Source organism: Podarcis liolepis (assembly GCF_965112155.1).
Source record: "Podarcis liolepis genome assembly, contig: HAP1_SCAFFOLD_48, whole genome shotgun sequence".
Classification (NCBI taxonomy): domain Eukaryota; kingdom Metazoa; phylum Chordata; class Lepidosauria; order Squamata; family Lacertidae; genus Podarcis; species Podarcis liolepis.
Genome location: NW_028148734.1, coordinates 21,090 through 37,123, shown reverse-complemented (window position 1 = coordinate 37,123; position 16,034 = coordinate 21,090). Strand labels below are relative to the sequence as shown.

The 16,034-nt window shown below is 42.7% G+C and overlaps 1 protein-coding gene across 3 annotated transcripts in view; it reads left to right on the top strand.

Annotated features, from left to right (window-relative positions):
• LOC310699082 (LIM domain-binding protein 2-like) overlaps window positions 1–16,034 on the top strand; it is a 116,132-nt gene that overhangs the window by 83,155 nt on the left and 16,943 nt on the right. For all 3 annotated transcript variants that reach the window (XM_083520695.1, XM_083520697.1, XM_083520696.1), the window contains exon 2: window positions 11,792–11,894. In XM_083520695.1, coding sequence (XP_083376821.1) covers window positions 11,792–11,894 — 103 coding nt within the window. The remainder of the gene's footprint in view (window positions 1–11,791; window positions 11,895–16,034) is intronic.

Genomic DNA, 16,034 nt, shown 5'->3' with positions numbered 1-16,034 from the left:
TAAAAATCATATAGATTAGGCACTATTGCATCTTGCGAGAATTAATTTAAGTATTCATTGTTGAAGAAGTACAGTGGTACCCCGCAAGACGAACGCCTCGCGAGACGAAAAACTCGCAAAACGAAAGGTTTTTTCGTTTTCGAGTTGCCTCGCAAGACGAATTTCCCTATGGGCTTGCTTCGCAAAACGAAGCTTGCCCTGCAAGCTCCGGGGACAGCGGGTCTTCCCCGCTGTCCCCGGACCTCTTTTGAAGCAAGGGGCGGCGGGGAGAAGCGATCTTCTCCCCGCAGCCCCAGGTCCGGGGACAGCGGGAAGCGCTTCCTGCTGTCCCCGGACCTCTTTTGAAGCAAGGGGCAGCGGAGAGAAGCGATCTCCCCGCAGCCCCTTGCTTCAAAAGAGGTCCGGGGACAGCGAGCGGGAAGAAGCGATCTTCTCCCCGCAGCCCCAGGTCTGGGGACAGCGGGAAGCGCTTCCCGCTGTCCCCGGACCTCTTTTGAAGCAAGGGGCGGCGGGGAGAAGCGATCTTCTCCCCGCAGCCCCAGGTCTGGGGACAGTGGGAAGCGCTTCTCGCTGTCCCCGGACCTCTTCTGAAGGCGGGCGGGGGGCAAAAGTCTTTGTCCCCCCTGCCTGCCTTCCCAGGGGCTTTTACATCGCCCCGGACAGCGGAGAAGTCCTCCGCTGTCCCGGGCGATTTTAAAATGCCGCCCGCCAGCATTTTAAGATTGCCCCGGACAGCGGAGAAGTCCTCCGCTGTTCCAGGGTTTTTTAAAATGCTGGGGGTGGGAAGAAAAGCCCTTGTTTCCCCCCCCCCCAGCCTTCAGAAGAGGTCGGGGGACAGACTGTCCCCGGACCTGGTCTGAAGGCGGTTTCCATAGGAACGCATTAATTGATTTTCAATGCATTCCTATGGGAAACCGTGCTTCGCAAGACGAAAAACTCGCAAGAAGAAAAAACTTGCGGAACAAATTAATTTCGTCTTGCGAGGCACCACTGTACTTCGTTTTTTTCTACCGGTAATATTGTCAATCCATTTCACCAGGTGATCCCAAGCTGTCGTTTTAGTTTACTAGTGAGCATTCACACAGAATTACATGCACAGAGAATTACAGGCGATATCTCAGAGTGCTTTGAGAGATTTCATATAGTGCCGATTCAGGATTTTGTTTTTCTTTTTTTAAATGAAACCTGGAACCATCTTTCTTGCAGAAAGCTCAGATGGATTCCAAGTTGGAACCTAAACAAAAATGTAAGTTAATTAATAAGGCACTTACAAAACTGGTGTTGTGCTCTGAGTATCAAGTAGATTTTCTGGCAAGAAACTGGATGAGTATCGTTAAATAGAAAACACATTGCTCCTCACGCCAAGCCTTCAGATCTCGCTGCCTGTTTAAACAGACATTGTTCCCGAGATGGCATATAGCCATTCTCCAAAACGATATGAAGCAAGCACTGGCACTCAAGCCAAGCCATATCAAGAGATATGTGAAACAATGATCAGCAGGAATATAACCCAGGCTGCTGCTTCAGATTTTGGGATAGGCCCCAAAGATTTCAGTTCACGTGTGATAAGGGATAAGTTTCAAAGGCTTGCAGTTGGATGTACTCAAGACTGAATTGCGTGTCAAGGACACCCAAGACACCCCTGAATAAAAACACAGTTCGCACATCATTTTTGTTTTGGTTTTTGGCATAATTTTGGCCACAACTTTATTGAATTACAGTATGTGAGTGGTTGCTTAAGCATTGGTTAGAGACTATCTGTTCCCACTTGGAGGTAGGAACAGAACTGACAACCACACCTGTGTGGAAGTCAGTAAGGGTAAACAATTTTGGGGAGAAAATAGAGCTGGGTGTCACCTCTCCCCAAATGCTCCCTGGCCCTAGCCCTTTGTCAGGGATACGGACAAAAGCATGGCGAGCCCCTGGATTCCTTTAATGGAATTCCCTTGCAGCAGCAGCATTGGAGGGGCAGGCACAGCCAACCCTTACCCCTCCACCAACCAAAAAATTAAACAATGCCTAACCGCAACCTTACAGGTTGTGACGATTTGCTACGCAGTAGGCAAACCCAAATGGCCCCAGCCAATCAGCCAAATGGTAAAATTCCTACCAGGCCCCTGCCCCAAAGTAGACGACCCCATGACAGGCATAGCAAGGTCAGTGCAAACAAACCCTAAGATCATGGCCACTGGTCCCATCACCTCTTGGCAAATAGAAGGTGAAGAAATGGAGGCAGTGAGAGATTTTACTTTCTTGGGCTCCATGATCACTGCAGATGGTGACAGCAGCCACAAAATTAAAAGACGCCTGCTTCTTGGAAGAAAAGCAATGACAAACCTAGACAGCATCTTAAAAAGCAGAGACATTACCTTGCATCAAAGGTCCGTATAGCTAAAGCTATGGTTTTCCCAGTAGTGATGTATGGAAGTGAGAGCTGGACCATAAAGAAGGCTGATCCCGGGAGAATTGATGCTTTTGAATCCTGGTGCTGGAGGAGACTCTTGAGAGTCCCATGGACTGCAAGAAGATCAAACTTCTCCATTCTGAAGGAAATCAGCCCTGAGTACTCACTGGAAGGACAGATTGTGAAGCTGAGACGCCAATACTTTGGCCACCTCATGAGAAGAGAAGACTCCCTGGAAAAGACCCTGATGGAAAGATGGAGGGCACAAGGAGAAGGGGACGACAAGGAGAAGGGGACGACAGAGGACGAGATGGTTGGATAGTGTTCTCAAAGCTACCAGCATGAGTTTGACCAAACTGCGGGAGGCAGTGGAAGACAGGAGTGGCTAGCGTGCTCTGGTCCATGGGGTCACGAAGAGTCGGACACGACTAAACGACTAAACAACAACAACAACGGGTGGGTAATCCGATGTGCGCAGCGAAAAGAGGAAGCACAGGGACCTAAATAGCCCCCCCCCATCGATCAAATAAAATTGCAGCCATCAATTTTCCCCAGCAACATTGGGGGTGCCCAATCAAATTCGTGGCCATCCAAACTAACCCACCCAGCAACAGGGGATGTCATGGTTGCTCCCACCGCAACACGTGCTCTCCATGAAGGAGAACCCGCTTTGCAAAACCAAACTAAAGCAAAAAACATTAAGAGCATTTGTTGTAGTTGCTTTTTAAAAATATATGTATACTATACCTCTATGAACCATAGCTCTTGACACAAGTCAGTCATTTAGCCTTTTTAAAAGTAACGTTACTGAGACCTTTGGCATGCATATTTCAACACAAAACTAGCTTCTCTTACACATTGGGCTCTGAAATAAAGTTTATATATGTATACCTCCCCCAAACCCAGTGCTTATTAAAATCCATAATTTGTTTTTATTCTAAAGAAAACATAATGATAATTCTTGAAATAGTCTGGCCGTTTTCAACAATGCAAGAGCCAAGTTAAGTGGAACAGAAGCATAGAATCATGGAATTGTAGAGTTAGAAGGGGCCTCCAAAGATCATCTAGTCCAATCCTTGCAATGCAAGAATCTCAGCTAAAGCATCTGTCACAGATGTCCCCCCAACCCAAGAAGGATGCCCATGATCATATTTCCCGCTTTTAAAACATAATAGGAGAGCACTTTGATCCACAGTGCTAGGGCAGGAGGCACTTGAGATTGTTTCTTCATGTCATTTTTGTGCTGAAAATTGCCATTCTCTCCCCAGGATTATTATTATTTATTTGTAGGGCAAATCATACAGATACATACAGTGGTACCTTGTTTCTCGAACAGAATGCGTTCCGGGAGTCCGTTCGACTCCCGGAACCATTCGAAAACCAAAGCGCGGCTTCCGATTGGCTGCAGGACCAACCGGAAGCTGTGCCAGACGTTTGGCTTCCGAAAATCATTACAAAACTGGAACACTCACTTCCGGGTTCCGATCGTTTGGGAGCCGATTTGTTTGGGAGCCAAGGCATTCAGCTTCCAAGGTACGACTGTACCATCAACAAGGGTTGCCCCTCACATAGTGCATCAGTAGTAGCCTACTCGGGAAATCACCAAACGTGACCTTCATGGTCTTAAAGACCTTTTGCCTTGGCCTCATCCAGCGAGTGGAAACAACCTTCTGCATGTAGATACACACTGGAAACATATCTGCCTGTCTTGTAACCAGGCCCCAAAGTGATGACTGACTGTGCCTTTTCAGGTACAGTGGTACCTCTGGTTGCGAACGGGATCCATTCCAGAGGCCCGTTCGCAACATGAAAAGAGCGCAACCCGCAGCGGTGCATCTACGCATGCACGGGTTGTGACTCACCGCTTCTGCGCATGTGTGCAATGTCATTTTCTGCTTCTGCGCATGCGCGGGTGGCGAAACCCGGAAGTAACCCTTTCCGGTACTTCCGGGTCGCCGCGGGACGTAACCTGAAAGAACATAACATGAAGCGGACATAACATGAGGTATGACTGTACATTTAAAGTCCACAGTTGTTACCCATGACTCGCAATGAGAGCATGGTTGCAGTAAAGAGATCTGAAAGAGGCAACTTCTTCATATTATACATTAAGCTGAAATTGCAATATATATGGGGGTAATTTAACAGTTTTAACAGTCAAACTTTATATCAGCAGTGCAGAGCAATTCTGCATCATCCAGCATTCAGACGTTGCGAAATATGGTAACAATGAAATCCAGCATTTCTCTAAAAATCCTCTACATAATTTTTATTTGAAGAAAATTCATGACAGAAAATAGAAGGAAAAAATTAACATGGACTAAATGGAGTGCATTTTTATGGAAGAAAAACCGGCGTGTAGTAGATGTCAAAGATCACTGGTCATTTCTCCCCTCCTGACCCTTCTGTCTAGTTTCTTCTGCTCTTTCCTTCCTTTTGTCCTCTGCTTTAAATGCATTTTTAAAGTACTTTTCAAAGTATTAATTTTTTGGTCCATTATTTCAACGTTTGAGAGCAGGAGTGTGCTATGTGAAAGGAGTGTTGCCATGGTAATATCTCATTATTGCTGAAATGGAAAATAATTACTTTGCCAAAATCCCAGGTAACCTGTCACTGCCTGAGTTGAGGGTGCCTGGGGGGGAAGCCTTGACTCTTTGTTGGAAAAGTGGAATTTTAAAAACCGTCTTTCCTCCTTATAATTATACTTCCCCACCCACCCTGGTTTGGTTTCCCACACCATTTGGCTCCGAATGCCATTTGGCATCCTGGCAAAATTCAGAACATATGATTCTAATTGGGAATAGGCCTTCCCTACCGAACTTTTTGCAGTCAACTGCCTTCAGTTTCTCTTCTTCTTCTTCTTTTTCTTCTTGATTTAAAGCATGCCGAAAACATCTGATTAAAAATCTGGGATGGCTTTCAAATTGCAATAGAAAATGGATGTTTATACTTTTTTCCATGTAGAACTCCATAATTGAATTACTACACTTTCCAGCCACTAGAATTTTTATATTTATACATAAATGAAAGCAAGAATTACATGACTTGACCAGAAGCCATGTGAGTTTGGTTTCCCCTGGGGCAGAAGTTCTCAAACTCTGCTGCTGCACCACCACTTGAAGGCTGCTGTGGGGTTCAGCAGACCACTTACTGATTTTCCCTTTACAGATAGGTAGCTGTGTTGGTCTGCCATAGTCAAAATAAAAAAATTCCTTCCAGTAGCACCTTAAAGACCAACTAAGTTAGTTCTTGGTATGAGCTTTCGTGTGCATGCACACTTCTTTAGATACTTCGTGTGCATGCACACTTCTTTAGATACTTCGTGTGCATGCACACTTCTTTAAGTATCTGAAGAAGTGTGCATGCACACGAAAGCTCATACCAAGAACTAACTTAGTTGGTCTTTAAGGTGCTACTGGAAGGAATTTTTTGATTTTCCCTTTGCATCATTCAAACCTGTGCCATATTACAGAAATCCTGAGCTGTAAGCCAGGGCCTTTTTAGCCTTTTTGATAAATTTGATCTTTGTCCTAATGAACTTGATCTTAATTGTGAGGGTGTGTAGGTGTGGAAACAAATCAAATCAAGAGCAGTACCAAATACATATACTTTCGACTCTTCCACAATCACAGTTTGATAACCTCTGCCCAACAGTTCTCGTTTTTTATTTTATTTTTTAATAAACATTTTTATTGGTTTTGACAAAAACAAATCCAAAATAAGAAAAAGAAAAAGCTTTTACCATATCCATATACGAGATTCTCTGAATCTGGCAACTTCCCCCCTTCCCCTGCACGGGTCCTTAAAATAATTCTTCTGAAACTACATCTCCACATTTTCCATTTCTTTAATTTGTCCATATTTTTCGTTTCTTTACCAGTTATTTTTACAGTCCAGCTAACAACAACTTCTTCTTCTTCTTCTTCTTCTTCTTCTTCTTCTTCTTCTTCTTCTTCTTCTTCTTCTTCTTCACAACAAGACTCTGAGAATCTTCCAGTTGTTTGCAGGACTCTGACTAGCTGAAAGACCCACACCTAGAAGTGTAAACTCTCTGGAAGTTTTGAAGCCATGGGTTGCGGGGCGAGGATCAAGTTTATATTGCAAACGGAAATTTGTTGCTAATGGAAAGATATGCAATACTTGCTTATTTTTAGCACCCTTCACTTTATTTTATCATTTATTTATTTTATTTATTTGTCAAATTTCTATACCGCCCTTTGTCCTAGGATCACAGGATGGTTTAACAATATAAAAACACAAAAATATGACCGATAGCCACATTGTTACTTTAGGAAGACAAAATGTATAAGTTGGTTTGCCCACAAAATTATAATGTTTGGTATATCAATGGTACATTTTATTCAGTCAATATTTACAAATTCAAATGACCTTTTGAATGCTTTGTTAAAAATGGAGCAACGAGTAACTGAACTGCAAGGAACTAGTGTGTCTTTGGTTTTGCCAACTTATGAGGATCGGGCAAAAAACAATAATAAAAAAGAACCTATCAATATAATAATAATAATAATAATAATAATAATAATAATAATAATAATAATAATAATAATAATATAAAAATAAAAATCTGCATTTTGAAAATCATTATCTCTTCTTCAGCGTTAAGCAACCACAAAGCACCTATTTTCATTCAAAAGTGCTGGGAAAGACTACATGGAACTTGATCAGCCTCAGAGCATCACTATCAGTTTCTGTTTCTTCATATTTGTTACCATGGACTTCTAAAAATTGAAGGTTTACCTGGATTGAAAAAAGCTTCTCTACCTTTTCGCATATCAGTTCATTTTTTGATTTGAGCATTTCCAAACATAGGCCAGTTTCTTTTATATGCTTCAGAAGATGGAAGAACCTAAAGCAGATGAGAAGCAGGAGGAATCAGAGGCTGTGTTGTGCAAAGAACTTGTCACCATGTTACAATATGTTTGGCAGAATCCCAGACTGCATTCCTGGTTAGGTTCTGTGCTCTGCAATGTTCAAAAGTTTAAAATATACTTTAGGCATATTTTTCAGCTCCTTCGTGTTACTATGTACTTCCTTCCATTCCCAGTCTCTTGGTTCAAGAAGTTCAAGAAGACAGAAACATATCCACCTACAATGGCCACAAGTAAAAAGGCAGCGATTCCTACTGCCTTCTCTTGTGACGATGGTAGTGCCCCCTAAAAATGGATCTTACTCTTGCATTTGAGGATTGTTATTTTCGGGACTTGCTTGTCCTTGGCGTACAGGAATTGGAACGATCTGATTCTGCACACCAGTGTCCCGGAAAGTCTTCCCAATTTATGTGAATCATTTTGGGACACCTTGTCTTATTCTCATCTTATTCATCTTTCTCAAAGAAAATATTTCACTATGCACTTTTCTCAACTGTTTTGGGAGGAAATTAAGACTTTGGGTGGGGAGAAATGAGGGAGGAAAGCTTTCTCGTCCAATTTTTTCTCCCCCTACCCCCAGGCCTTCACACCTGTACCCACAGCATCACACATTCAGAATGAGGTGCAGAGGTACATTCATTGATGCCATCTAGTCTCTTAGATGCCCAAAGAGGTCTGCCACCAGCGGGAATTGTGTTGTTGTTGTTTAGTCGTGTCCGACTCTTCGTGACCCCATGGACCAGAGCACGCCAGGCACTCCTGTCTTCCACTGTCTCCCGCAGTTTGGTCAAACTCATGCTGGTAGCTTCGAGAACACTATCCAACCATCTCGTCCTCTGTCGTCCCCTTCTCCTTGTGCCCTCCATCTTTCCCAACATCAGAGTCTTTTCCATACATCACTACTGGGAAAACCAGAGCTTTAACTACACGGACCTTTGTTGGCAAGGTGATAGTCTTAATGGCTGTCAATACTCTAGTTGGATGTTCAACTTTATGGTAAAGACCTTTTTATGTAAGCCCTCCTCAGTCGTTACAATTTTAATAGTTTAAATATACGTGTACAGTTTTACTTCTATCATTGTTTAAATCAGGGGTAGTCAACCTTTTTATACCTACTGCCCACTAATGCATCTTTCTTGATGGTAAAATTTCCTTACTGCCCACCAGTGCTCGATGGAAGGAGAATTCAGCTTGTGCCGTAGAACCCCCTACCGCCCACCTAGAATCTTGAAACACTCACTAGTGGGCAGTAGGGACCAGGTTGATAACCCCTGGGTTAAATGTTTTAAAATTATTTTTATGCGAAATGATTTATAATGAATTGAAAAGGATGTTTAAGATAACCTTTGTTAAGAGACCAGAAGCTTTTTTGCTAGGCATTTCAGATCAAGATTTGCCAAAGCGTGTTCTCCTGCATGGAGAGCATGTGTTGCGGTGGGGTCACCCCCTCTTGGTTACTGGGCGGGACCATTTGGATGACCATGACTGTGAGTGGACCAATTTGGGTTGTTGGGGAGATTTTGATGTTACCATTTAGAGGATTGGCCCGAAGGTCATATATTCTTGGCACGCAGCTTTTTCGGTCTCTTTTTCTGCATTGGATCGCCCGCCCACCCTCCCTAATTTAGGGCTGTTGCGTTTGACCTTGCTATGCCTGTCATGGGGTCGTCTGCTTTTGGAGCAGGGGCCTGGTAGGAATTTTGTCCATTTGGCAGATTGGTTGGTGCCGTTTGGTTTTTGCCTACTGTGTAGCAAATCGTCACAACTTGTAAGGTTGCGGTTAGACATTGGTTAAAACTTGGTTGGTGGAGGGGTAAGGGTTGGCTGTGCCTGCCCCTCCAATGCTGCTGCTGCAAGGGAATTCCATTAAAGGAATCCAGGGGTTTGCCATATATTTGTCTGTATCCCCGGCAAGGGGCTAGGGCCGTGCAAGCCCCTGGGAGCATGCGGGGAGAGGTGACGGTATGGTGCCCAGCCCCATTCTCTCCCCAATATTGTTTTTTCTTACTGGCTTTTGCTGGAATCTGGAAGTCAGTTCTGTCCCTGGACGGGGACAGATAGTCATAACCAATGCCTAACCAACCACTCACATTTATGTATTTTAATAAAGTTGTGGCCAAAATTATGCCAAAAACCTTAAACAAAAATTCTGTGTGAATTGTGATTTATTTAGGGGGTGGCTTGTGGACCTTGACACACAAAAGATAAGAAAAAACTATTTATGTATGCCACAACAGCGGCTACGAATCTACTAGCCCAAAGATGGAAAACTGATGAAATACTAACAAAGGAGCAATGGCAAGAAAAACTGATGGAATATGCTGAAATGTCAAATCTAACTAAAAGACTTAAAGATAAGGAAAATAGAGACTTTGAAGAAGACTGGGAACCTTTTATGTTGTATTTACAGAAACAATGTAAGGAAATGGACTCACTAGCAGGGTTTGACTAAAAACATTTACAACCAGCAAAACAATTGTAGAAAATATAAAGATGAGGTTGAAAGGATAAAAATATAACAATGGTTAATGTAAAGATTATTATACTTAGGGACAGATAACAAGCAGGACAAGTTAATATGTTACAAACCAGAAAGGGAAGTTGGGGGAAGTCATGGGAGGTGTGAATTTATTTTGTGATTATACTATAAGATGTAATCTTGTTAAAGATGAAAAACCCAATAAAAATTGTATTATAAAATTACTTTTATGTTTTCACTTTTATGTGTAAGCCACCTTGAGTCCTATCACGGAAAAAGGGGTGTAAATAAATATTAACAACAACAACATTGTCTGAAGCAGATTTGGTGGGGTGGGCGGTTAGTCCTGTCAGGCAATGTTGTATATCACCAGTGCTTTTTTTCTGGGGGTGGGACGTGGGGTGACTCATACCCCTAAACATTTTGTGAATCGAAGTTTGGCCTCATTGAGGGGCAGTATTTCAATATGAGCAGGAAAATAAGAGTACCCCTAAACATTTTTTGGGGAGGGGGAAGCGCTGGATATCACCCATATACTTTGTGTTGAGAGACAGTGGCGTAGCGTGGGGGGTGCAGGGGGGGGCGGCCGCACCGGGCGCAACATCTGGGGGTTAGGGTTAGGGGGCGCAAATCCATGGGCTAGGGGGCACAAATCCACGGGTTAGGGGGCGCAAATTACTTGCCTTGCCCCGGGTGCTGACAACCCACGCTACGCCACTGTTGAGAGAGAGTTTTGGTATCTCAAAAGTTCGATTGACAATGCACTGTCCAGGTTTAGAAAATTTATGCTTCGGAGCTGATCTAGGGTTGCCATATTTCGAAAAGTAAAAACCAGGACACCACGAAATTGTTGAGTTTTTTGTTTGGTTTTTTTTTTTTTTTAAACAAAACTCTGTCTTTCCCCTCGGACGTCAGTTGAAATCCCGGTAATGTCCGGGAAGATCAGGAAGTATCACAGTCCTAAGCTGATCAGGAATAATTTCACTGTGGCTGTCTTCTAAGATGGAAGTGAAATTCACAAAGGGAAATAATTGTCTGGAAATAATTTTTTTCTGAAGGGTGTCTGTGTCATTAATATTCTTTTCTCAAGGGGGCCAATTAGTAGGGAAAATCACTGAATTTGGGATTCTAATCTTGAGATTATCATTGTAATTTTCATTGTTTTTAAGGGACGGTGGGGTTGTCAGGTCTTGGATGCAATAATTGCAGAAATATGTGGTTGGTAGTGGTAGCAATAAATAATAATTATTAATAATAATTATTTACTAGTAGTGATAAATAATAACTGTGGGGGTTAATTTGTTTGTTTGATACTATGTTATATATTTTTGTGGTTTTATATTGTGACCCTTGGATGAAGGACACTATAGAAATTTAATAAATAAAAATAAATAATAGTACTTACGATGCTGATAACACCATTTAAAGTGTTATTATAGTGTTAGTGCAGTGCTTATTCTAGTGTGATTTTACATTATTTGGTGGCAGATTATTTATAAATATAAAATAAATATTATATAAGAATAAATATACTATTTATTTTTAAAGTTTTTTTAAAAAATAAAAAAATGACTTAGCAATCTTAGGAACAGATTGTGGGGACAAAGTGATATGGTAGAATTGATGGTGTGAGGTAATTTTTGTGGAAATGGCAGCCAAGGCTGACCACTTGTCATACCGTGTTTACAATCCTGGGCAAAACACTATGTGACCAGGCTTAGCCAAAAATTAAGCGAAACCTTGAAGTTGAGGGATGCCAAAAATTGGTTGAGTTTGTGTCTTAAATTGTGTTTTGATTTAATGCAGAATCGCTGTTTTACGGAAGGTGTTTATTTCTATACGTTTGCAAATGAGATTATTCTTTTCAATACCCAGCCATACTGAATTACTTACAATAGTTTTTCATAATTTTTCTTGGCTGAGAATATATTTTTAAAAAGAAAGTGCACTTGAAGGGGGAAAAGAAGGCAAATTACAACTGATTTCTTTCTGTTAAAAGAATGATTTCTTCCCTCATAGGACAGTGACAACCTCTGGTGGGATGCCTTTGCAACGGAGTTTTTTGAAGATGATGCAACCTTAACTCTTTCATTTTGTTTGGAAGATGGACCAAAGCGATACAGTAAGAGGCAAATACATTATAATATTCACTTTTGCTTCGTTGTATTTATACAGTCTCAGAGGGCAGCTGAAGCATGCCACTGTCATGACACTCTTTCAGTGTGTATTGAGTTGCAAATACCGTATTTTTTGCTCTATAAGACTCACTTTTTCCCTCCTAAAAAGTAAGGGGAAATGTGTTTGCGTCTTATGGAGCGAATGCAGGCTGCGCAGCTATCCCAGAAGCCAGAACAGCAAGAGGGATTGCTGCTTTCACTGCACAGTGATCCCTCTTACTGTTCAGGCTTCTGAGATTCAGAATATTTTTTTTCTTGTTTTCCTCCTCCCAAAACTAGGTGCGTCTTGTGGTCTGGTGCATCTTATAGAGCGAAAAATACGGCAATAGCTTGCCGTAGAGAAGAGCATTAGACTTCAGCTTTAGAGCATTAGACTTCAACTTTAGACTTCAACTTTTTTTGCTCAGCTACGAAGCTAACTTGGGAAAGTCACTTGCTCTTAAACGGTGTCACAGGTTTGAGAATAAAATGAAACAACCCCTTGGAGGATCGGTGGGATACAGATGAAACCTTTTGCTCAGAAAAATAGGCATTTTGAAATACATACTCATGCTCTGATCGTTGTCTGGGGCCTTGTGCTAAATTCTCTGGATTTCCTTGCTGACCACGGCCCATTGCTATACTGATAAAGACCTGGTAGTTGTTTTATTTACATCTTTAGTTAGTTTTAAGATTTTGCTGTCTCAGTCCTTTGTTAGTTTTGTGCCGCTGAATTTTCTTAAATGGATATTGTCAATTTGTTAATTTGAATATCTATTGGATTTCATTTTGAGTCTCTTCAGAGAAATGGGTATGATAGAAAAATATAAAATAAGCCTTTCTTCTCTCTCTCTTTTTTTGGGAGGGTGTGGGGCACTGTGCTAGGGAGATGTTTGATTAAACGGTTACCTGGGAATGATTGAGCATAGAATACCATACCCTCCAACGTTCCTCAGATGAAAATAGGGACATTTCTCACTCTGCTGCAACTGACCCCCAGTCCCCCATTTTTTGCCCCCTCAGCACAGCGTTTCCTATCGGAAGAAGGGGGAGTCCACCACCAGCACACTAACGGGAAATGGCACCCCCCCTAAAACGTCCTGAGAAAACTCATTAATCCCGGTTTTGTTTGGTTTTATTCTTTGGTAGATTTACAAAAAAGAAAAGCATTCACCAGCAGATAAATTTTAGAAAGGGGCAAGATTAGACGGTGATGCATACAGTCGGGTTACAGCTGCTTCAGGTTGCGTTTTTTTGGGTTGCGGACCGGCGAAACCTGGAAGTACCGGAACGGGTTATTTCCGGGTTTCGTCGGTCGCGCATGCGCAGAAGCACTAAATCACACTTTGCGCATGCGCAGAAACGCCGAATCGCAACCCACGCGTGCGCAGACGCGGGTTTCGAATGTTCATCCTACACGGATCACGTTCGCAACCCGTGCGCCCACTGTAAAGCATTTTTCAAAAACGAAAGCAAGACTCATTTTGTTCCGCACAGCTCCTCCTTTCTTTCTGCCCAGGGTACCCCTGCCCTCTGCCTCCACCTCAGAGCCGGCGTATCATGCGAGGGCCGATTGTGGTGGCGTCAGCCTCTCCTCCTCTTCACCTGCTCTCCAGCAGCCACTCAGATCTGCCCAAGAGAGGAGAACGGCTACTGCCGCTGCTACTGCAGCTCAGGACAAGTCCTGGCTCATTTTCCTCCCCAAGTTCGGCAGCGGCACTGGAGGGGGAAATAGGGACATTCCAGGATCAAATCAGAAGCTGGGATGACTTTTATAATTCTGGGACGCTTGGAGGGTATGGAATTCTGGAAGTGGGTGGGGATTTTGAGTTATGGAATTCTGGAAGTGAGTGGGGATTTTGAGAAGAATAGGCCTGCATGATGATGATGATGATGATAATAATAATAATAATAATAATAATAATAATAATAATAATAATAATAATTTATTTATTTATTTATACATACCCCACCCATCTGGCTGGGCTTCCCCAGCCACTCTGGGCGGCTTCCAACAAGATATTAAAATAGTGTAATACATCAAACATTAAAAGCTTCCCTAAACAGGGCTGCCTTCAGATGTCTTCTAAAAGTCTGGTAGTTGTTGTTGTCTTTGACATCTGGTGGGAGGGCGTTCCACAGGGAAGGCGCCACTACCGAGAAGGCCCTCTGCCTGGTTCCCTGTAACTTGGCTTCTTGCAGTGAGCGAACCGCCAGAAGGCCTTCAGTGCTGGACCTCAGTGTCCGGGTAGAACGATGGGGGTTGAGACGTTCATGACAACATGAGCTGATATTGGTTTGTAGAACCTAAAGCAGGCATCCCCAGACTCGGCCCTCCGGTTGTTTTGGGACTACAACTCCCATCATTCCTGACCACTGGTCCTGTTAGCTAAGGATGATGGGAGTTGTAGTCCCAAAACATCTGGAGGGCCGAGTTTGGGGATGCCTGACCTTACATAGGTGCCTCCTGTTCTCCCCTCATGTGATTCTGACCCTGAATCCATCTCTCCTGCCAGCCCCCTTCCCAGCCACCCACATATTGGGTGTGCCTGCTATAAGGGTGGAGGCTCCCTGTGCAAATTAAAAGCAACTAGGATTCTGAATTGTGTGGGCACACAGCAGGCACCCCGCCTCGGGCATTTATCCCTAATATCCATAGCATGAGCACACAATGGTGGGGCAGGATCAGCAGACACAACACAGTTGCGGTTGTGTGAGGAGGAGAGAACAACTGAAGAGGACTCTGGGCCTGTTGGGCTCTGGGGGTCAAATCCTGTTAGGCTAGCGCTTGACTGACTAATAAACTTTTGGACTTGTTAAAGCTTGCCGCAAGCTATGCAGAAAGAATTGGTTCATTGCTAGTTCTGACACAAATGGAAGAACCCAATATAATGTCAGCAAAGAAGGAAATATGTTATTGATGGTCCAGGAAGGTAGAACCCCTGAGTGAGGGGTGGCGAACCTGTGACCCCCTTGGATGTTGTTTGACTACAACTCCCATCATCCATGACCACTGACTGTGCTAGATGGAGATGATGGTGAGTTGAAGGGCATTTGAAGAGCACCTTGTTGGCTACCCCTGATCTAAATTCGGGTTAACAGATGCCCCCACCATCAACAGATGTTGCTGGAATAATTGACCTCAAAGCAGGTAATTATGGGATATAATAATAATGAATAAATGTAACTGATAGAAGTAGTTATGGAAGGGAAGGATACAATTAGTAGCTCTTGTAAGGAATAATTGGTTAACATTTTTGTTGCATTTGAATCACCAAACAAACAGAGCCATAATTATGGGCATTTTAAATACGATTTGCTTAACTATACATTTGTATATAACACACACAAACATAAGTAATTTTTTTTTTTTTAAAAAAAAGGAATATGAACAAGAACACGGAAGCATCCATTGCCATTGTCAGTCCTCGTCTGAATTGAGCTTCCCCAGTTAACGAGAAAACAAAAGCTGTACAAATCACAACAACAATTTGTTCTTAGATCACCAGCTCTCAAGGGGGTCTTGCAATTATTTCATCTTTCAGTCAGGGCTTCGGTTTACAGGCTTGCTCTGTTTTGAACCCTCCACATTTAGCAGACAGCACAGTCATTAGAAATTAGTTGTGGCGACAGGAATCTTTTTTACTCTTTGACAAATTCTTTCGTATGTAGCGGCCCTGTTTTGCAGAAGCACAGCCCTGTCCAATCTAACTGGACATTAATTGCTTTTTTACTGATATATCTTTGCCTCTTAGACTGATAATACAACTAGCAAATTTGATATCTGACAAGTTGACTCAACCTAATTGGGACAGATCAGCCACTACCAGTTTTGCTGGAGGCTGTAATTTGAAGGTCTGTACAGTTATCACTTGCTTTGAAACGCGAGAAATAGTAATTCTGTCAACAATAATCCTTTAAATGGTGTTCATAGTAGCTTTTCCTTTGGCTCCTCCGGAAAGAGGCAGCACTTGTCAAATAAACACCCAGAGATAACTGATTAAATGTGTGTGGGTGATGCAGTGACAGCCAGTCACTACAAGAAATGTAAGAATCTTCCAAGATGTTGAACTCAAAACATGAAGGTGTTGCAGGTGGGAGAGAGG